The sequence below is a fragment of the Myripristis murdjan genome, chromosome 18, assembly GCF_902150065.1.
Source record: "Myripristis murdjan chromosome 18, fMyrMur1.1, whole genome shotgun sequence".
In the NCBI taxonomy this organism is placed as follows: domain Eukaryota; kingdom Metazoa; phylum Chordata; class Actinopteri; order Holocentriformes; family Holocentridae; genus Myripristis; species Myripristis murdjan.
In genome coordinates, this window is record NC_043997.1 from 18860829 (window position 1) to 18882720 (window position 21892).

The following is a 21892-nucleotide window of genomic DNA, read 5'->3' on the forward strand; positions in this document are numbered from 1 at the left end:
ACTTCCTCCCATCTGCTTAGTGTACAGCATCTATAAATATGTTTTGACGCACATCTAATTAATAAATTACATTGCTGTGAACAGCTTTTGTTCTTATTTTTGTTTATTTTAGAACCTTTTAAATGTATGTCAGCTCTTTCACTGTAGCAGAGTGGGTCAGAGCCCAGCTTGAAAATCAAGTCAGACATGAACAGGTGACTTGGTCTCAGGCACAGGTAACGCAGACGTGATTTAGATGCGACTCAGACTCAACAATGGTGACTTGGACTCACTCAGATTTGATCTGAATAAAACACTGGTACACAGACATAACTATGTAAGACTTATTGCTCTGAACAGATTTACTGCACTGTATCCATGGTTACGTCCCACTGGTCAAAACCCATTCAAGAGCAAAGTGCTGTTTTTAGACTTTATTTGCTTTATAACAAACCACACTGTTAAATATGTTCTCACCAAAAGCTGCCCAGCAAATTTACTCTGGTGGTATTGCCAGTGACTAAATAGTCTTCATGTGTGTGTGGGTGTATTGTCTATTACTTTACAGACTTTCCACATGACATTAACACTTGGCATATTTTTCTCCACAAGAAAATGAAAGTGTTACTGCCTTTATGAAATCAGTTAACATACTCATTTCATTATTGTATCAAAGTCTTGGTGGGACTTCAATGATAGCTGCAAAATGCTCAAGTCTACCTGTGCATAGATTATCTAATACATGACTAGAGGCCACAGACAACACGAAGAGCTCTGCCATAAAAATTGCCTAATGATCAAAATTCATAAACACAATGGCCTCCTGTGTCGACCTAATGCAGTCATCCAGCCCATCCACTGGGCAAAGGATATCAGGATATCAGGCAATTTCTATGCATTCCCCTCTAGCCTCACAAGAGTGAATGTTCATATTATGCTTACTGCAGAGGCACGTTATCAACTTTATGTCCACATTCACTTGTGAATATGAGCTCAAATCAGATGGCTGCCATGGTTACATGCCTGGTTCCTTATGAAGATGGTAGCAGGTGAGGACTTCATTGTCTGGAATTCTGCAAGTGTAAAATCTTGATATGGCATGGGAGTTCTCTTTTCCAGGTTTTAAAGATTGCACAACAATAAAAGGCTGCAGTTTACTGAACCTGCTTGGTCATCATATCTACATTACCAAGGCTGTACCTGAATCAAAATTTCCAGAGTCAACTCAAAGACGGCCTTTCAGTGTGACAAACTGTCTCAGTCGCAGGGGTCTATGACTGATGATTTCACTCATCAACTTCCAGGTGGCACTCCTATACATTACTACTGATTACTTATCAAAAATGTCTTGAATGTAAGTATCTTAAGAAACCACCATAGTCATCCCTACAGTATTGTAATAATAATACAGTAATAATATCAAGGTATCCAGTCAAAAATATCCTGATATTTGATTTTGTTCATTTTGCCCAGCCCTAAGTGAGAACCAGTTGTGAGCTCTCTCAACTGCAGACTGACCTGTCCCAGGGAACATGAATTGGCTTATTTAAACGCTGGCTTTCACAGGCATTCCTCACTTTCGCTGGAGTTGTACCACTGCTCCTAGCACGTTCCCTTCCTTCTCTTCTTGCACAACGACTGGATAGGGCAGATCACAGGTCAGCAGCAAAGCACTGTTTGTACTGAGCCCAGAGCTATCCATTAGCATTCTCTCAATTTAACAGGTTGACTTTGCAAGGAAGCTCTGATGTTGTCATGCAAGTCTAGTCAGCCACATTTCAATTTTTGTTAAACGCATTAGCCTGCTGAAATAGTGGTGATATTGGCATGAAGATGTGAAGGTTGTGAGTCACGCAACTTCCCGACAGCATAGGCACAGACTGCCACAAAATGTGGTAGTAGGAAACAACCCAGTTTTAATAGAAAAATTAAAAACAAACCCTATTGTATAAATGTGCTATGGCTCAATCAATTAAAAAGTACAATCACAGTGAAATGTAATCCCACCAGTTCCTTCAATAGAAGTACAGGAATAAGTCGCATTTAAGATACTGGTGGCATGAGGTAGAAGCTCTTCCTTAGTCTCTAAATGCAGGGCTGGTTATCCAGTACCTTCTGCCTGACTGCAGTGGGGGGGGGGTTATCCGGAAGGTTGGGATCTTTAATGATTCTCTTAACCTTATTCTTGAGGCGCCTGGTGTAAATATCCTTTAGGCAGGGTTACTAAATGACACTGTCCAGTATTTAAGGACCCAGCCAAGTCCCGGCAAAACAAAAAACACCACAGTTCCCAATATCCCACTAGAAATTGATGCAGACACAGAGGTCGTCCACTCACTATCCAATGCCAGTAGAATGCTGTGTGAAGAAGATCCATGCAGCTGGGATCAAAGCTGGTGTGCAATCTCTCCATGCCTACCTCAGCTCCCTCCAAGATGAATGCAGAGATAGACACAGAGATGGTCCTGCTTGTCTATAAGGTCAGGATCATAGCTGATGTTTATCGCCTCCATCTTTTGCTCAATGTTTACTCCAATGTTTACTAAAGCCTGACTGATATAATGGTCAGGCAGAGAAGAAAGGCAACTGGATAGTCTACTGAATAGGTCTGCACCCTGTAGAATGGACTACAGGCTCACCTGTGCTTTCACTCCTGCCTAAAGCATGTATTTTACAGATAATGTTAAATACACCAAAAACCACCACAAATCTGATGTTTAGGCTATCTGTTTTCTTGTGTCAACTAAGGTAATTGTTTTGACGGTGGCTTGATGTAGTGTCTGTGCTTAAAATGTTTAGTTACCTTGACAACTGGCTCAACTACTTGAAATTCTGCTCTGGGCAGGAAACTAGGCTACCTGCTCAACACTTTAACTCACACAAATCTCAAAGGCTTGCTGCTGTTAGTTCTCCCCACAAACACCATTCTACATGTAAAAACACAGACACAGGACAAAACTCTGGCATTTTAAGTTCAGTTCTATTGTGTGTGGAGTGTCCCAATTGTGTACTTATTAGGTGCAGTGTTCATAAGAATTTCCTTGTGGTGGATCCCTGCCATAGAGTACTAGATCTAACACTCCTATCACATCAAGGGCACTTTTCCGTTATACTACAAGTATCTGCTCTACTTGCCTCAGCTCTACTAGCTTTTGGTACCAGTTACTTTTCTGGATTTAATTTTCCACTGTAGACAGGATCCCCTCACAGTGAGCCCTACTGGTTGCTTGTGGGTGCACTGACTAGTTTTTCCTTCCTTCTTGACCAGTGTTTTATTTAAATAAATAAATAAATAAATGTCATGAATCACGCTTTTTGTATTGCCTTGCTATAAGCAGCAACCAGCAGGTCTCTGCTACTGGCGGGGCATCACTGTTTAATTTCTCACTGACCAATCAACGGTCTGAAGCATTTTATGTCACATTTTAGTATCTGCTCACCTCGGTTGCAATTTCAAAGGCGGTGGTTCCAAAATTAGTATCCAGTAGCAGATACTGTTTCAAATGTTTGCCTAATGCAAACCCCCATGAAAAAAACAAACAAACAAAAAAAACAAAACAGGTAGAGCCAAAGCAAGTGGACTTGATGCCATGTAATGGAAAAGGGGGAAAGTACGGAATTTTAGAAACATATGAATAAAATGTATTCATGTTGCAGGGGCTTTCCACGAGCACTACAAAGAAATGTAATGTTGTCATATAATTTCCTGTTCTAAACAGTGGGTAGGAGGGTAGCAGATAGTGCTTCACATTTATTTCAACTAGGCCACAGCCTACAGATCACACAGCATGCCTGCTATGTCACAGATGGCTCATCATCGGAAGTTTGGATTATCTTGTAATCCGTCATGCTATATTGCTAATGCTAAATTTACATTCCCAGAATATCTGTGAGAATTATTAAGAGAGAGGAGGGAACTGCATGGAAGACAGCTACGGAAACTGACACTTAAATAGGGTTTTAGTCAACCAAAATAAAATCTTGGTCGAATGAAATTCAAACTACTCCTCAACCAATTAATTTGTCAATGGAGAAAAAAAAAAAAACTAAATATGCACGTTAGCCTATCTCTGGAACCTAGAGATAAAATGCACTGTGGATGATTTAGTTATGGATGCCAAGAGTCTTAGGCTCCATGTGGACGACTCTTTCAGCAAATCGCAATGCATTTCATCAGTTATGTGCCTTGAAAGCGATTACATCATTGAAAATCAGCTCAAGTTGCACCAAGCTGTAAAGGTAGAGACATGCAAATAAACAACAGGTCTGCATATGTCCCACAGCATATAGACCAACCAATCGACCATAAGATTACAGCCCTACACTGAAGGCAACATCAAATATTCAGCAGTAATCAAAATTGCTATCAATTTTGATGTAGAATATCAATCATGTTCTATGCAATATCATCAGGTTAAGAGGCAGGATTGTCATGCTTAAGATGTAGAGATGATGAAGATGAGCATGTGCATGTCATTATGTGTCTGTGCCTTATGCACATGCACAACAGTGGGCACAGACTAATGGCTGAAACAATTTGCGACAGCTCCCCTGACCTCCAACCCAGTGCCATACAAACATCTCTTTGTGAACAGCACATGATAGACAAACATTGACGCTGCCATGGCAACTGGGCCCTAACAATGCCAGGCAGCACCCCTGAGCTGCGAGTAGTGTTACTCTGGCGGAGGAAATTGATATCCCAGTCTTAAAAAGGTACATGTATAACTGAGATGAGTGCTGTAGTGCAATATCCAACTCACAGCACCTGAAAGCCATGTCTAAGTTCATATGGCCATATAGTAATATGATAAAAGGTGTGGAAGGGTCATTTTAAAGTCCATTTTAATGCCTGGCAAAAAACTAAAATATGAAGCAAGCCATAAATCGGGACTGTGTTGGATAGGGGATTAGACTAAAAGCCTTCTAGCCATTGTAAATAGAAGTGAACATGAGATTTTCTGGAGCCCTTGTCCTCGACTTGTAACAGCATGCAGGGGGGAGGAAAAAAATTGGGAATACTTGTGAACCTCAAGGCAAAAATAGTAAGGCGTCATTAGGAAAATGGCAGAATTACTGAGCTTTCCAAGTCAGTTGTGAACAAACTGGGCCATTAAATTTCCACTGTATTAACTCTTGTGTTGTAACTTGAGCCCCTGCCTCTCAGAGGTGCTCCCCTCCCATCTGAAAACCTGTTCCTCTGATACTCGTGAGCCCCGATGATCGGGTGTCATGGTCTTTGTTTAGACTGTGCTCAGAGAGTACGGTCACTATGTTACGGATTGTGAAAGCAAAATACTATAAAGCTACAGTGGCTGCAGATTCTAAATTGATATTTTGAAAATGTTCTTTGGCCTCCTTGAGATCCATACCCTGTGGCTAAATTCCATTTTCAATCTTGGTCTATATACACACCGAACAAATACACTGTTTACTTATCTCTAAAATCACCTAAAACCTCAGTCTTTATACAACTGAGTTCCTCACGGCTCACAATGGAGAAGAGAATTTGGCACTTCAACTCAGTGGATAAGACCACACCTCACTTTTCCCTTCCTAAATGATTTCATTCGAATCATTTGGCCTAATAGCCATGACAAGAGGCCAGCCCTCTGATTTTCCTAAGCACTGCAAGGTCTCGTTTCTTGGCTAAGGTGCTGGGCTCGACTTGCAAATGGGCCAAAACTTGGCTACGCCAGCCCAACAACCCCTTGGGGTAGAGGAAAACTCTCTAGCTGCCATAAATAAAACTGGGGAGGTCCTACTCACAGTGTTGTACGCCAAAGCTGATGTTTGTTCACTTTCAGCACTTGTCCGATGTTAATAACATTCACCTGGCCAGCTGCTTAGTTGCCAAGATCCCAAATTCAATTCAAGCAATGTGGAGAAAAACATAGAGGCAAAGAGAGGAAAAGAGGGAGATAGAGAAAGAAACAGAGATCTCTCCTGTTAAGTATATAGAGTGGAACCCCCTAACTCCATCCCCCATGGTCTACCCCACAGTGATCTCATCCCTTTCACACAAAAGAGCCTGGATGCTGGGTCCCCAGGGGTGCGAGCGCCCGTGTGTGTGTGTGTGTGTGTGTGTGTGTGTGTGTGTGTGTATGTGTCCATGTAATGCTGGACAACAGACAGTGCAGTGTCTGTCTCAGTTATTTCAGCAGAGGCCCTGCCATGCACATCCACTCACAGCTTGCCTGAGGCAGCAGCTGAGTATGAGGCACACGCAAACGTCATGTACATTACACATTTCAGACGAGAAAGAAAAGCTAGGTTCTGAGTCTGATCATGGACACATGTAGTAATTATGCTAAAAGGGACCAAGCCGAGCTCATAATGAACAGACTCTGACAAACTAAGTGCTTGCCTTGCTGTAATAGGTGGCCTTGTGGCAAAACAGAACGGCTCTTGGGTGAAATGTAGGGTTGAAACATAGGATTGCACAATTAATCGAAATACTGAAATTACAATATGTCCAAATTCAATATCGAAATTGCAGAGGCTGGAATTTTTTTCACGATAAAATTCCATTATAAATGAAGCTTTGTGGCACTACAGAGATGCCTTGGCATACAAACATACTCTCCAGCAGAAAACATATTTGTTTGGAAGAGACTGTAGCAAAAATCACATCACTATCACCATGATTGTAATAAGTTTTGTTTTCCATGAAAATCAAAATTATGATTCAAAGATTATTATTCCCACTAAAACTGTGAATCATATTACAATTGCAATAACTGTCAAAATATTTTGAAGATGTTTTGTTTTTTTTTAAAACATATGTTCAACCATGCTACATATGCTATGAAACACACTGCTACTAATCTCACTGCATACAATATGGCCAATAGAACTGAAAAAAAAAAATGTGAAAGAAGGTGATTCCACTCACAGCAATAAACATTATTTTAGCCGTGATGGCCTCTGCAATGTTACACTGTCAGCTCCACAGGCAGCCCTTGAGCCACAGCATGACAGTTTCTGCAGAAACAGTGTCTAGTTCAAGTGCCACTCAATGGCCCTGGCCTTCAAGGACCTTGTGAGGCAAAGTGGGCCTCCCTGCCACCTGTCATCACGATGTGCTACTTTTGGTACAGGCCAGACTGAATACAAGGTGCCAATGAGGTGATGAAACCTCCATTTTATAGGGGGACAACCACAGAAAATCCCAAATACGCCTCTAGGTGGAATAAAGGTTTGAATCGGTGTGAAATTAAGTTAAGTCAGTTGACGCTGTCTGATTGAATTCATATGGTGCATGCCGTGTGTGTGCATAGTTGGGTCTCACATTGTGGTCTGTAAAAACCTCAACACGCTAATTAATCTTCACAATGTGCTGTGAAGAGACTCAAACTGCCCTATTTGGCAAAAGCAGTAGAGTAAAGCAGCAAGCCACATCACATCAGCAGTTAGCAGTTTAGAACACAAAAAACAACGGGAGAAAAAAGGCTCTGTCTTTCCTGCAGTGCAGTGCTATCACATTAATCTTCGCTGTTAGTGTTGACAAAAACATGGGTAAAGTGCTCTGAATAAGGGTAGGAGAGATATTATACTGTTCACATTCACGCTGTTCAATATTTGCTGTTCACAGAAGGCTGGAGGTGTGGTGTTTGAGGTCTTCAAGATAAGCCTTTCTGATAGCTTTGCATTGTCATGTCAATATGTTAACAATAAGTCTATAACTCTGTAGAGTTTGAACAAAGCAGCAGGCCAGCAGTGAACTCTGTTCCTCAGTTATACTTATTTAACCCTGCCAGCTGCTCATTTATACAGGGGCAATCAGTGCAATTTTCGTTTTCATTTATGAACCGTCAATTGCAGCGAAGAAATGGCTGGGTCATTTCTGTTGTATAAGAATAAGTAAGTGACTGCGAAATCTAGTTGAAAACAGGTTGCACTTACAATGCAGTGTTGATGTTTTTATCATTTTTTGCTAAAGCCAAAGTTGTTCCTTTGGGCATATGCTGTTGAATTTTAGAGCTCAAAGCCTTTGCTCAAACTGTGTACTAACAAAATAAAGGATTTTCTTATCTTTTACTCATGGCCTAAACTACTCAGTATCTTCTACTTTAGAGAGGGAGGGAGGGGTCCCACAATGATTGACAAACTGACACCTCTGTGGATTAGTCAGCAAACATCACAGTATTTCTCTGAGGTGTGAGATGAGCAGAACAGCAACAATTTTCTCTTAACCCTAACCCACATAAACATAGAGGCCATTATAATAAATGAATCCATACTATCTATAAAATCTGTCATTTCTAAAATAATAAAATATCACACTAATAAAAGCCTACTAACATGATGAATAAGTACTGAGTGGCCCTGATGTGCAAGAGAATTACATTACTGCAAAACATATGTTTACATGAACATAAAAACACACATGGTAAGCCCACCCCCAACTGCCTGCTCCTCTTTGCATTCAACTTCAAAAACACCTCTGTAAAGCCAATGTGTACGTGTGCTTCTTTTGTCAAGTTAACATCAAAGTGACTGCTTAAGAAAACCCTAAAATTACCAGAAACAATCTAGGGACAGAGGTTGTCAAACAAAACCAAACCAAACCAAAACCTGAGAAATTCTGCGTCTTGACTTCCTGGCTCCTAGCAGTCTTCAGTTACACACATTGTTTCTCTAATGTCATGACCTTGTGATTGAAGAGACAGGTGTGTTTACAAGTGAGAGTGACACACTTTCAGAGTGTGTGTGCGCTGCACTGCGCGTCAAAAACAACCGTTTGCCTGCATAGCCAGCAGCAGACATACTTTCCATAAAGTCTGATTAACAACCGCAATTTCAGGAGTGCGTGAGCAATAGAGGGACAGAGGATTAAAATCTAGTCAAACTGTTTGAGGTTTGCTTCAAAATATGAGACCTCATGATTAAAGGAAGTCAGAAGATGAGGGGTAGCTGAGAAAGGGTGAGGCCAGGCTCAACAGAAACGTCACAAGACTGCCTCCCCTCCTCGAGCGTGACGGCCCGGCAGACACAGAGCATTCTTTCCACTCTGAAGCAAGGGGAGAGAGGGCAAACTCATTGCCCTTGCTAACTAGCTGAGCCTGTACCAGCTCACAGCAGACAAAGATTCCTGGCCTGCCGAAAGACTAGGACAAAAACACTACTGGCACATCACACAAGAGTACAAGGGTCAGACGAAAGAAATAGGTTACCTGAGAGGGTTTTCGGCAGGATTACATACTTTGCAAAGTGTAGCTTTGGCTGTGAATGCCTGGTGCCGATACGTCTGAAAATCTTCAAGACATGTAAACAGATGGAGTTTACTTTTGACTTTTGTTAGTTCAGCAAGCCACTGCACTTGCAATACCACTGCTATGACTCAAGCTCATGCACATCGTTGCATGCCTCTCTCCTACTGCTGCGTCCTATATGCTGCCAGCAGTAGCAATGTCAAGGTAGAGAAATTTCAATCTTCAGTTTTTTGACACATTATATTCAGATATGTACATGTGAAGCACAAAGAAAACAATAAACTAAGTGAGAGCAGACATGTAAACCACCTTCATTGCTGAGTCAACTCAACTCACACACAGATTTGCAAACTCACTTTATTTTAGGGCTGATGTGACAAAAAAGACAGGCCTTCATCAAGCTAACATTTAAATATTGGGTAGATTTCAGAGACATTTCTTGCTTGAAGGAAATGTTCTTATACTGTCCCACACTACGAATTACTGGTTTTTCTCATAGTATTCAAAATGTTATTTGACTTTTGCCAAGGCAACCGCTGAGTCTTTCAACTGTATGTTGCTGCTCGCTTGGCCACTCTACTTCCTTATTTCCTTGGTCACCTGACAAGAGCTTCTGGACAGCCGATGGCGGTGACAAAGTGCAAGTTCAATGTACACAAAGGCACAGTGCAGCTATGACCCATTTTCTTCCTGGTGTACTGGTTAGTAGGAGGCAACATTCACTCCACTCCCTTTTTCCAGTGGGCCATCTGACTAAGTCAAGGTCAAGAGATTTTTATACAGTGTTTCTTTCCACGTGTCAACAGCTCAGTGCTTTTCAAAGCAAACGTTTAGGCTGCTGCTGCAATTCTGCAGGAGCAATTTGGTTTTCTCCCCCTATGATCCTCATGAGTATTCTTTTCAAGTGTGATGTTCTCATTGCAGCCTTGAGTGCTAAAATCCCTGAATCAAAACATGAATGCCATCAATGTATCAGTGAGGAAGCGCCATCCGTAGCTCTCAACAGTTCTTTATGCCATAGATGGCAGAACAGGAACATCACATGAATGCCATGAATCACCAAACTGATGGGAAGCTGGAGTAAGTGAGTACTTTGCTGGCCTTAGGGCTTTACAGTGCAGTTGGCTGGCAGATAGTCAAGTGCTGAGGCGTAGATATGTGAGCACCTTGGAAATGCATTCAATGCCACTGGAGCTCACCCTGCACACCAAATTCTTACACAACTCCATGCCCTGAGCACGGAGTAAAGGGTCACACATTTGCAGACGGGGCATATTTAGAAACAAAGTCACTGAATGAAAGCCTCAGTCTCAGTGGTTCAGAGGGGAAGTCAAGTTTCCCCGCTGGCCTGACCTTAAATGACAAGAGAGCAGCGAGGCTTTACAAGAACAGACTCATAGCAATGAAGTTTATCGCCATTTCTTCGCCCAAAGTAGTTTTGTCAGCAAGCAGCGTCTTATGCCCTGCAACTCCTCATGCAAATGCCCGTGTCTTCTCGGTAACAGGTTAAACAGCTTCGTCCTTTAACCAAGGCCAACTTTGCGAGCAGGTAGCTGATAAATCATATTTTTAGGGACAAGTGCCTCTGAGAGAAGACACCTGCAAGGTTAGATAGCCTCCGGGAGAGCCAAGCCTCATTATCTGCAGCCTGGGAGGTGTTATATTCCCAACTGTTGCGTCCAACCCATGTAGGTCAACTTTCATGCACAAAAGACACACCATCGTGTATATTACAAAAGAACTTTCCACCTTGATCAAGCCATGTAGTACCTTACAGCTCCTCCGGGAAGCATAGTTGGCTAACAACGATACCCGGTGGAAGGAGCCCACAGGAACCAACAGCAGCGTAACATCATGAAAATGTAGTGTCAGTTGGTGACGTTAACACTGAAAACATCCGACACAAACACTGCAAAAGTAGTTAAACTGCAGTATTGAGCCTCCACAACAAACACAGCAAGGTCCTAGAAAAGTATTCGGGGAACTATTAGCACTTACCAGCTGTTTACACGGCGGCCACGGACAATGTTGACATGTAGGCAACTTGCTGTTTCCCGCTCGATATATTCCGTTGTTCTACTAACAGCAAACGAAACGCGCTAAAGCAAATGCGCAGGCACACAAGGCACTTGGTTAGTCCTGTGAAACTTTGTTAAACACTTTTCCGCGACACTTTCACCTGGAGTTGTCGGTGGAGGCGGGCGCCATGTTTGTGTTCGGGCTGATAGTTTTGGTGAGCTTTCTTCCTTGGCGTTTTTCAGACTCGGCAGTTGAGGCAGAATGGAACCGCCCAGAACAGAGAAGAGGCTCCCCGCTGCAAATGACAGAGAGCGAGCTCGACACCCGTCAAGCCCGACACAGTGCAAGCACAACTTCCTGTTGGTCTTTTCAAAATATAGACCCGGCTAAATTAGTGACTGGGCAATTGAACGGGGACGCCACTTTATTTGGAGGATTCGGCCACTTACCTCGACGTATTACAAAATTCCTAGGTTTAATATTGGCTGACACGATTCTTTTTCATCAGTGTGGTGAGTTAGACATAAACCGCCACATAACAAATTGTCCTGAATTTGCAAGGATGCAAATAGAGGGAAATTTATCTCTATTATTTGCTGCGCTGACTAGCGATTTAGTGTTGGTATGCATTACAATAAAAAAGAAAATATTTTTTAAAATTCTTCTCCCGGCATATCATCAAACGGGAAAATTTCATACTTTTATTTGGAAAGCAAAATTGCCTAATTTCCGTGCTTATTCCGGCTATTAATGCTGTCAATTGACACCTGGGTCTTTAGTTCCCTTCTTGTCTCTCCGACGCCCCCTATCTTTACATTTCACACTGACTCCACAAGCAACAGGTGCACAAGTGAAAACCTTCATTTCATGGTGTTTTATATTTTGGTGCTATTTCTGATAAAGAAATAAAGCTATGATTTGGTGCCTTTATAGGTGTGGGACAGATGATCAGGCTCCTCGCACTGCGCAGCTCCACTTTTCAGCGGGCTGAAGAGCTGGACTGCAGAAAGTGGGTTTCTTAAACAAATCAAGATTACTTGATTATAAAATTATATGTCGTTTTTTCATCCTAATATATAAAATCTTACACATAAAGAGCTCGGACCAGCATAGTATGACTTGTCACATTGATACAGAAGCGAGAAAACAAGAAATACCGCCTCGCCATTGTATACCTCCGCCAACCAGTAAAGTTGCAGTATACACCCATAACTGTTCACATTCATGCAATGTTTTTAATGAAGACTTTGAAGCAATTTAATGAAAGAGGTTAAGTGTATTTTTGGTGAAATTGAAGTTATCACTAGGGTATATTTTATATGAATCCCAGAGAGAAACACGTTGTCCTTACTTTCACAAAGTACAGAGGACTGACAGAGCTCCGTCACATGGCGCTATAATCACCACCTGAGGCTCAGTGTGAGCTTGTGCTGGACTACCTGAGGGACAGGAGGCGAGTCGGTGTTTCCTAATACAGCGACGGAATATGTTAACATAAGCAACTGATGGCCAACCCTAACCTTGATTTAACCCCAACCATTGTCGCCGTCCTGTTAACACTGGTGTTTTTGCAGGCCAAAAAAGAAAGAAAATAAGAAAAATGAAAAGTTGCTTTGGTAATGGGGTTGCATCGTCGCCCCCTTGTGGACACAGGTCGTATTGCAAGCAAAAATTTCTCAAAAAATCTAATTTTCAAAAGTATGAGGCTGGATATGGTCTGTAAATAAACAAAAAGGGGGGACTCAGTCTACTCAGTAAGGCCAAGAAACGTGCTCCTGAATAGGCGCCTAAGTATCGACCAAAAATTTTTAGGTGACAAAAAATTCACACATTTCCCATTCCCTAATAATGGAGGGCCTGATAGGCCCAGAAGAACCAAAACTCTTAGTGCCCTTGAACCATTGTCTGTCTGGGGGTTTGGGGACACCAAGCATGCTATTCTTTACCCTGCACTTCTACCTCTATACCTTCTCTTCCAGAGATAGGGGTTCTGACTATTTCATATGGTTCATATCAACTTAGGACAGTGTCTGATCGAGTCAGTGATATAAAATGTCATTACTTCATTTTATTCTACTTGACATTCATGTGAAACTGTCAGTGTATGAATTCTTGAGTTACTGCCAAAAATGTGTTTTGTGAGGTCAAAGTGACCTTGACCACTGACGATCAAATTCTAATGAGTTCATCCTTGAGTCAAAGTGGACATTTGTGCAAAAACAATATATACAAAACAATTCCATTTATAATTCTTTTAATTAACCTAGATTTCCATCCTGGGCCTAAGACAGAACTCCATGACACTATTTACAAAAATGATTCAGTAGAAGGGTCAGTGACTAGGTTTTCTAAACATTCAAGTTTTAAAACCAGTTGTAAAACACACTTTTATAGTCCTATGAAGAAGCCATTTGTGCAATCCCTTGATGTGCCACAATTTACAAACTCATCCAAGCTGGAATATTTAAGAAATGTACATACAGAAATTCCATGACAAGTAGAAACCTTATAGGTATCACTCATACTTCAGTGTACAAGAGGATTCTTGGCATGTACATCCTTCATTTGTCCAACCCCTACTGATACTGATACAACCAGAAGCTCTGCTGCAGTACAACTGTGGGAGGTGCAGGGGATTAAGTGACACCAATTCTGCACACTGATATCTTGATGAACAGTTTACTGAAACACATCTTTACAGGAAGCCTCTTATTTGTGCTACCCAACATCTGCTGGACTGTTGACAATGTGTGAAGAAATATATAAAACAGATTAGAAATGAATGAGGGAGTCATGAGTCGTTCACTGGAAACCTCCTATAACTCAACATAACCTTGTGGTTTCTTTTCATTATGATAGTCTTACCCATTCAAAACAAAGCAGATCCTGGGATGCCACAAGAAAAATACACAATGTCAGTGAAACTGCATCACAAGCACACAGATGGAAATTCCCAAAACTCCCAACAACGGCCTCAAGCTACTAAGGTAGTTTCAAGTTCCACACTAGTGCAGAATTGTTCCTGTTAACCATAACATAACTGGGGATCATAGTGTTGTCCTTTTGATAACAGATTTCTTTAGTCCTATCCCTAGAAGAGGAAGTCACAGTTAGCACTCCTAATTAATTATGTACAATAAAAACTAACAAATGAAACAAATTAGACAACTTTATTAAAGCAGTTCATGTCTTACTATTAATTTTAAATTAAAACAGATATATTCAAGTACAGAAAAACTTACTATGGGACAGAAATACATGTAGTTTTACATGTATGCGCAAACACTTGTGATATGTCTATTGAAAAAAATCAGGAGGCACATAGTTGTGGAAAGGCTCAAAAGTGGTCCATGGTAAAGTATGAAACACTACATGTCATCTATGGGAGAGAATGTTACCAGCTTGGGGAGGCTGTATTCCTGCTTGTTTGGGGGCGAGGGGCTCTCTAGTGTATCCAGATCAAGTGAGAAGACTTTCTCTGTGGCTGCCACTGATGTTGCAGCGTCCATCGTTGCTGCCATTAGCCAGTTCCTGTCCAAACTGGGTGCTTCGTGACGAGACAGAAGGCAGTCTGGACTCCTCTTCCTGTTGTCCATGAATGAGCTATCGCTGCACGCCTGCTGGATCTGCTCCAGACGCTGACGTGCAGTTAGCAGTGTTTGCTTGGTCTCGCTCTTCAGGGAGGGGATGCCAGGGAGGAGAAGCTCATCCTCCTCTTCCTCCTCTTCCTCTGAGGGGTCCGCAGCTTCCTCGCTGAGGCTCAGCAAGCTGTCACTACCTGGCATCTCAGGAAGAGTCTCGTGGTGAAGGCTGAAGTGGAAGGCACTGCTGCCTGTGCCACTCGGGCTATGAGGGGCCTCTGTGTTGGAGCAGTCCCATGACAGAGTGGACATGTGTGACTCCCCCTGCTGGCAGACAGGAGGACTACTGTGGTGTGCAGCAGAAGTGGGGTCAGAGGAGACGCTCTGGGAGGGAGCACTGGGTCTCAGTGAGACGTCAGCAAGAGGAGTGAGGCATTCAATGATGCTGTCGACATCAGACTTGGCTGACAGATGTGTTTTCTGGGCTTTGTCTTCCTCGATTGCCTTTCGCCAGGAGTTCTTCACATCCAAAACTGATGGAGAAAGAAAAGTTACATTTTCACTGCAAAATTAAATGCTGTATTTATTCAACTGTCTTCTCCATCAGTGTCATGACACTCCAATACAACCTGGCCTTTATGCTTTTACTTGACTTGTCCAAGTAAAATTTAAACTCACAGCTACAGATCAAATACAAGTGATGATTAACATTTCTCATGACTCACTCAAGCTCTCTGGGGTGCGTGGCAACTGCTTCCTGGTAGAGAAGGGATCACCCCCTAGAGTGCTGAGAAGGTCTTCCAGCTCCAAACCTTTGATCCTGCCATCCATCGGACTGTTTGCGGTAACAGCATCTGCAAACTAACACAAACACATACACACACAAGAAGTGATTTGATTCAACAGCATTCAAAATGATGTATCCTGTGAGTTCAGATCAAAGCTATAGAGATACGGTGTGAGGTGATTTCCATATGCTGAAGAGTTGCCACCGAACCTGATTGGCGAGGTTATCATATTCCCTGTCCAATATCTGAGCCTTAGTCCTCATGGTAACCGGCCTCGGATGAGAATGAGTTGTCTTCCTCATGCTGGCCTAAAAACAGACTTGTGTTACATATGATGTATCTAATCTGTTTGAAAGCATGCAGTACCTTTCTTCACTTAAAAAAAAAAAAAAAAAAAAAAAAAGACAAGCCTTTACCACACAAACTCTGGGTCACTAACCTGATGAGGTTTTGGCGGTGGAGTGCTGACAGGTGAGGACTGTGTATCCAAAAGCCCATGGAGAGAGGTATCTGCTCTCGAGGATGCTTTCGTTGTGGCAACAGGAGTTTCCATTTTCTCATCTGTTGGAAGGCAAAAGCTGTTTCTAACAAGAGAAAAGCATAAATTATTAAAAAAAACTGGAAAAATCATCCTTGTCTGTAAGCATTAGGAGCCAGTTAGACGTCGTAGGTCACTTGGTATATACAGTGACAGATGCAGCTTGTCTGCCCTGCACCTTTCCTTTTAGCTGTATTTTGTGGCAGTCTGCCTTCAAAGTCTACTATTTTTACAAAATTTAAATCAATGTAATTTACACTGCATCACCATGACTTCAAGTCAAACTTATGTGGAAATAGAGATGTCTGCCCCGTATCTGTCCGTGACGATTTCTCTCAATTCGCCGCGGTCATCAGAGAGCAGGGATTCTTTAGGGAGGAGTAGTGATGGACAGAGCACTGCTCAGGACTGTCCAGGTATCCACCTCCCATCATTCATTAAAACAAACGTAATTCACTTGAAACTATACATTAAGAAAACTGGTTTTGCATGCAGCTTCCTTAATGGTTGTTTTCCAGAGAGAAAAAAAAACATTACCTTTTGAGCTTAGAGTAACTTGTGTCTCCATCCTGTGATTTAGTCTCTGCAGGCTTCTCCTCTGGAAATTTAAGTAAATACAAGTTACAACACATCCAACTTAATCTATAGATTTTACTGCAAAATAATCTCTCTCTACTCACCAAGAAGCTTAGCACGGTACTGGGAGAAAACACTGCTTGTGTAAATGGCTTCAGTTGCCGGCTCAAAAGACAGTGGAGCCATTGGTGAGAGGAAACCAAGAGCCTGAATATGGTAAAGAGCAATTACCAACAAGGATAGAGTTGCAGTAGGAAATGGCGACAAATGGGGAAAATCTGTTAAACTGGAAAACATTATATGAAAGGTTCTCTCTAATGAGTAAGAGTATCCTCTATTTTACATTTTGCAATACCTGATGTCACTTCAGTTCTTTGCCTTTAAGTGTCCCTTTCTCTTCAGCTGAGAACAACTCAAAACACAAGGTATGTTTTTTGGGATTGTACTCTACTGACAAATTCCAAAATCTACTCACAGGATCCTCATTTAGAAAAGAGATCAGGGGTGTATCTTTCAGAGTATCCATCCACTTCCTGTCCCACTCGGCCTCCAACTTTCTAATGGCGCCCCTGACCTCAGGGATTTCTTCTTTGGAAATCTTTTGTCTGAAGAGAAGAGCATGGGCAGGTCAGAGCAGTCTTGGTCAAAATGATTAATTTAACTTATCCAGAAAAACTTGAGGTAAACTATTCCATGAATAAGAACTTCCCAAATCCAAATACTGACCACTGCCATTTCCCAAACTCAAGAGGGTGCAGATCTAGCAAGAGTTCCAATTAGCCATTAGGAAAACTCATTATCCAGAATATTCAGGAAAGGATCACAGTAATGAGGGAGAAATGTATATTTATATTTTATTTTATCTTAACAATATGATTCAATATAGTCAACAGGCATACACTGAGGTAACATGAAAGTGACATTTCCACAATGAAGTGAGAGTATGTCCATGTATACCTCATGAGCTGCAGGCCCTTCAGCCCTCGGGCCATGTGCAGACACTTCTCCTGCAGGTGCTGTGGATGAAGCTGGGGTGCACAGGCTTCAGGAAGCCGGGACTGCTCCTCCTTTAGGAGGAGTAGGGCATGGTTCATCAGCTCCAGCACACTCAGGAGGTTTAGCTGACCCGCTTCGTACACATTCCCTGCGCTCAACTGAAAGACATATACACATAAAGGCTAGGTTTAGTTTTATCAGTGCAATATGATTGGCGATATTTCAAATATTGGAATTATTAGTTCTCATCACAGGCCATTTTTCAGACGTGTCTATTACATTCTTTGCATTGCTTGTATGTACACAGTGATTGGATTGTGGCAAAACTATGTACAGTAAAAAAGTGATTCACAAACAATTCAATAACTGGATTCATATACGTCAGGACATAAGCTGCATTGTGAGTAACCCCCCACCCCCTGCTCACATGCTGTGGGAGCTGCTCAATTCTCTCCAGCAGAGTCTGGGGAATCTTGAGAACGAGGTCTGTCCCATCTAAGGTGTGTTGGTCCACTTCACCGTTCACAACACAGTCCACCACCTTCTGCTCTTCTTTGATGGTCGACAACATTCCATCAAAGACCGACCACAGGTAGCGCACCTACAAGACAACCAAGTACTGTTCTCAAATCTGATGAAAAATAAGTAGGGGCCCATTGCAAAACAAGCTTGTACCAATTTTTATTTTGATTTGACCATTTTCATGACATCCTCTGTTTTAAACCCGTGAGTTTGTGTGCTATTTACTTATTCAGGAGGCTATTAAGATTGCTTTTACAAAGGATATACAAAGGATGTACAGAACATGTCTTTTTCCATTTTGCAGTAAACAGGCTCTTTGAAATACAGATGACTTACCTTTTGGATTTTCTGAGCTTGAGAAGCACCGTCCTGTGCACCATTACTAATGTGACACCTGAGAAGGCAAACAAGATACACTGACTCAACTGCACCAAGGCTTTTTCTCAAAAACTAAGAGAATATAAAATATCGTACATACTTGAGCAGATCATCATACTTGGCGCCCTCAGCCCTGATATCTTTACTAGACTTCACCAGGGACCTTCACAAGAGGAAAACAAAGACAAACTTGTTGTAGAAAAACAGTGATCAGCAAAATAACACAAAATGACTGATATGTACAACAAGCAGACCCCAAAAACTGTTTCACATCAAGTTACATTTATGTTAAAACAAAACCTCTGGAAACTCCAACACAAATTGCACACATGGTATAATTACATTGATTGTGAATAGGCTTCTGGCACCTGTGGCCACCCCTACTCCTTTCCAGTCATTAATCGAATGTGAGGCCTTCATTGGTTAGACAATTAGGTGTTGGAGAATTACACATGTGAGATGCTAATTTCAATTAAACTACCATTTGACAATGTGAGATTGAGAATTTAGGCAGTTCCTACTCTTCTACAGATTCTACAGGTGTGTGTGTGTGTGTGTGTGTGTGTGTGTGTGTGTGTTGGGACAAAACATTCTTGAATGAAATCGATGCTCAAATGATGAAATGCTGCTGCATCCTTGTTATACAGGAATGACTTCAAATGTTCAAGACACAAAATGTTGAACAAAATGGCCACATATTCAAACTCATCTGAAGCCACTGACATCCCACAGCAATATTCTGTAGACTTTGACTTCTTATGATTAATATTCTACACCTTTTCTCTCCCTGCTTATGCTCTTGGAAATGTTTTACAGATGGTTTAACATTACAAAATGGACCACATACACAGAACACAAGAGGCCAATTTCAAAAAACAGTATTCTGCCACATTTTAAGAGTTATGATGAGAAAATGACCAGCAAACAATCAGTTTTGTTTATTTCAGTTGACTGCTTATGCTTAAAATGTTACACCACTTGAGACCTCCACTGAAAATGAAATGTTAGTCTAATCCTAAACCATGTTCAAGCAAACATCCCCATAATTTAGGACCTGCAAGCTGATGTGAACAGCATTTTCAAGCATGAAACTTATCTATGGTCTTGTGATGTGAATACTCAGTTTTGTACACCTGCTAAGACAGACTCACTGGGCTCGTCTCTGGTACTCCTGAAGAAGGTTGTCCTGGTCCACAGCAACCTTCAGGAACCTGGTCCTCATCAGTTTTGTTCTCTTCCAAAGCATGTCCTTGGAGACAGAAGTCGCTGCAGTCTCAGGAACCCAGCTGCCATCTAACAGTGACAATATTCAGCATTATTTATTAGTCTTGTGCAAGTCCATAGAAAAGCAAATTCTATAAAGGAATAAAGTGCAGTACACTTCAGTAGTTCTTCCTCAGCTATTGTGTTCAAGCATGTTCCATGGCCCTGAAAATTTTGTAGCTATCTCTGCAACTATACAACAGTGGAGTGACACGTACTGCAACAATGTAAGAAGGGCAATATCCACATATGCTCGGGCAGAGCAACATATGACTGACAATCCAGACTGATGTTTACAAATGACACAAAATGGAAAACCAGCACTGTGAAGCATCCATTCTGTCCTCAAGCACTTCCATGGGAAATCTTTGCAAGAGTAAAACAAAAAAATAGGGATGAAAACATGCAATGCCAATTTGGTGTCATTCTGCAGTTTATGATTAGGCTATACTTTTTCTTGCAGATTGTGACAGAAGACTACTGGCACCAATGGAACACCAAAATTGTGCCTGTGTGTGTGTGTCTTTGTATTTGAGTGATGATCTATCAGGTCCTACTTGTGGTGAAGGTCTTCATTTCCTGCAGCATGACATGATTGGCCAACTGGAGCATCACATTTATAAACTTGGGGCCTCCAGGTGAGAGGAACAATGACGCTACCACTTTGGATCCTGCACTGCCATTTTCATCCTGAGAACACACAGTGAAAAACAATGAGATTATTGACATTTGCTAGAATAAACAGATCAATGCAGCAAAATAAACAAATTAAACAAAAATGGTTCTACCGCGATCCAAATTTACAAATAAGCAGGTTCTCCTGCTTATTTGTAATAGAAAAAAATCCTATTATCTTACCATTATCTCTCGCAGCCAAGCACAAGTGACTTTCCGGAACTCAGCATCTGCTTTGTGATTCAAAACAGGCCAGCAATGCCTAACCAAACACACACACACAAACATGTCATCAATTAGACAACGAACCCATCTCTAATTTTGAAAGCTGAATTCAAAGTGGCACCATCTGAGCACGTCTGAATTTACCTGTATACCTCCTGAAAGCGTGTGGGGTTGAGCTTGTTCAACAAGAAATGGATGACAATGTGGAAAGCATCCTTGTTTGGTTTTTCAAACATCGTCCTGTTCACCAGAAGGAGAAGTTCTATTATTTAGAAGCAACACCCGTAGGAAAAACTGTATCTAACATTTCAGATTTTTGTCAGGCTAAAACAAAAAGACCCACCAAGTTAACGTTACACCTAAATTAATCCGTATTACACACTCCACGACAACGTCTGCTTACTTCCTGCCAAACAGACCTAGGTAAACAGTAAACAGTAGACAACAATAAACTCACGTTCCAAAATTGAGCTGCTTAACGTTGGCTCTGCCGGTCACAAGCGACGTCGCAGCGTCTGGCTGAAATCCCAAACCCAGCAGGGCAAACCACAGATATTTACCGTTGCTCTTCAGTAACGGTACAGTCCCCTCCATTATTAAACGGACCTAGGTTTTATAATTTTACCATAAAGTACTGAAGTTCAATACAAGTGATGTCCGCTAACCGGCAAACGTCATCCACCCCGGCTAACGTTGACAATTAACGGCCAGCTAGCGCGTCACGTCGGATACTGTTAGCAAGTTTAGCTTCGGGACTCGTCTGGAGTTTGCAACATAAACTCGACTAAGTTTTCGAGACAACAACTTTACTGAAAAGCCGGTACCGGCGGTAGTAGTTTACAGTAGTTACAGTTAACGTAGCATAGTGTAGAGTCAAAGCGAAAACTCCACATCGACAACACAGGAAAGTTGGTGCAGTTGTCGTGTTGTCTCCATACCGCCAATTTTTTTCAACAGAGACCCGGATGTTGTTTATAAACACTTCCTGTGACTGAGCCGACGCCCTCTTCGGAAAAAGAGACTGTAGCCCGATTTCTCCCATGCATGCACTCTCCAGCTAAACTTTGTCCCTTTGAAATTAAATTTACATGGCATTTGTGTTTGTAAACACACAGGATGTGGAAAAGACGATATTCA

General features: G+C 41.8%; 2 protein-coding genes and 1 non-coding gene across 6 annotated transcripts in view; all 3 read right to left on the bottom strand.

Annotated features, from left to right (window-relative positions):
* The window catches only part of dennd4c (DENN/MADD domain containing 4C), a 40886-nt gene extending 29423 nt beyond the window's left edge, over positions 1 to 11463 (bottom strand). For all 3 annotated transcript variants that reach the window (XM_030075850.1, XM_030075849.1, XM_030075848.1), the window contains exon 1: positions 11193 to 11463. The gene's annotated coding sequence lies outside the window, so the exon portion shown is untranslated. The remainder of the gene's footprint in view (positions 1 to 11192) is intronic.
* Positions 11464 to 14364: 2901 nt separating this feature from the next.
* haus6 (HAUS augmin-like complex, subunit 6) lies at positions 14365 to 21708 on the bottom strand. 2 transcript variants are annotated; one of them, XM_030076776.1, is made up of 16 exons: positions 21213 to 21708; positions 20900 to 20995; positions 20714 to 20792; positions 20413 to 20545; positions 19744 to 19885; positions 18693 to 18755; positions 18551 to 18608; positions 18120 to 18293; positions 17654 to 17850; positions 17172 to 17301; positions 16801 to 16903; positions 16658 to 16718; positions 16022 to 16160; positions 15792 to 15890; positions 15520 to 15655; positions 14365 to 15327 (listed from the first exon to the last, which is right to left on the bottom strand). In XM_030076776.1, exons 1-16 carry the CDS (start codon positions 21347 to 21349, stop codon positions 14582 to 14584), a joined length of 2493 nt encoding a protein of 830 aa, XP_029932636.1. In that variant the 5' UTR covers positions 21350 to 21708; the 3' UTR covers positions 14365 to 14581. The 2 variants fall into 2 exon arrangements, with proteins under 2 accessions (XP_029932636.1, XP_029932635.1); XM_030076775.1 differs by having other exon boundaries at positions 16022 to 16166.
* On the bottom strand, positions 16420 to 16550 carry LOC115377257 (small Cajal body-specific RNA 8). The gene has a single exon (XR_003930002.1).
* Positions 21709 to 21892: the final 184 nt, after the last annotated feature.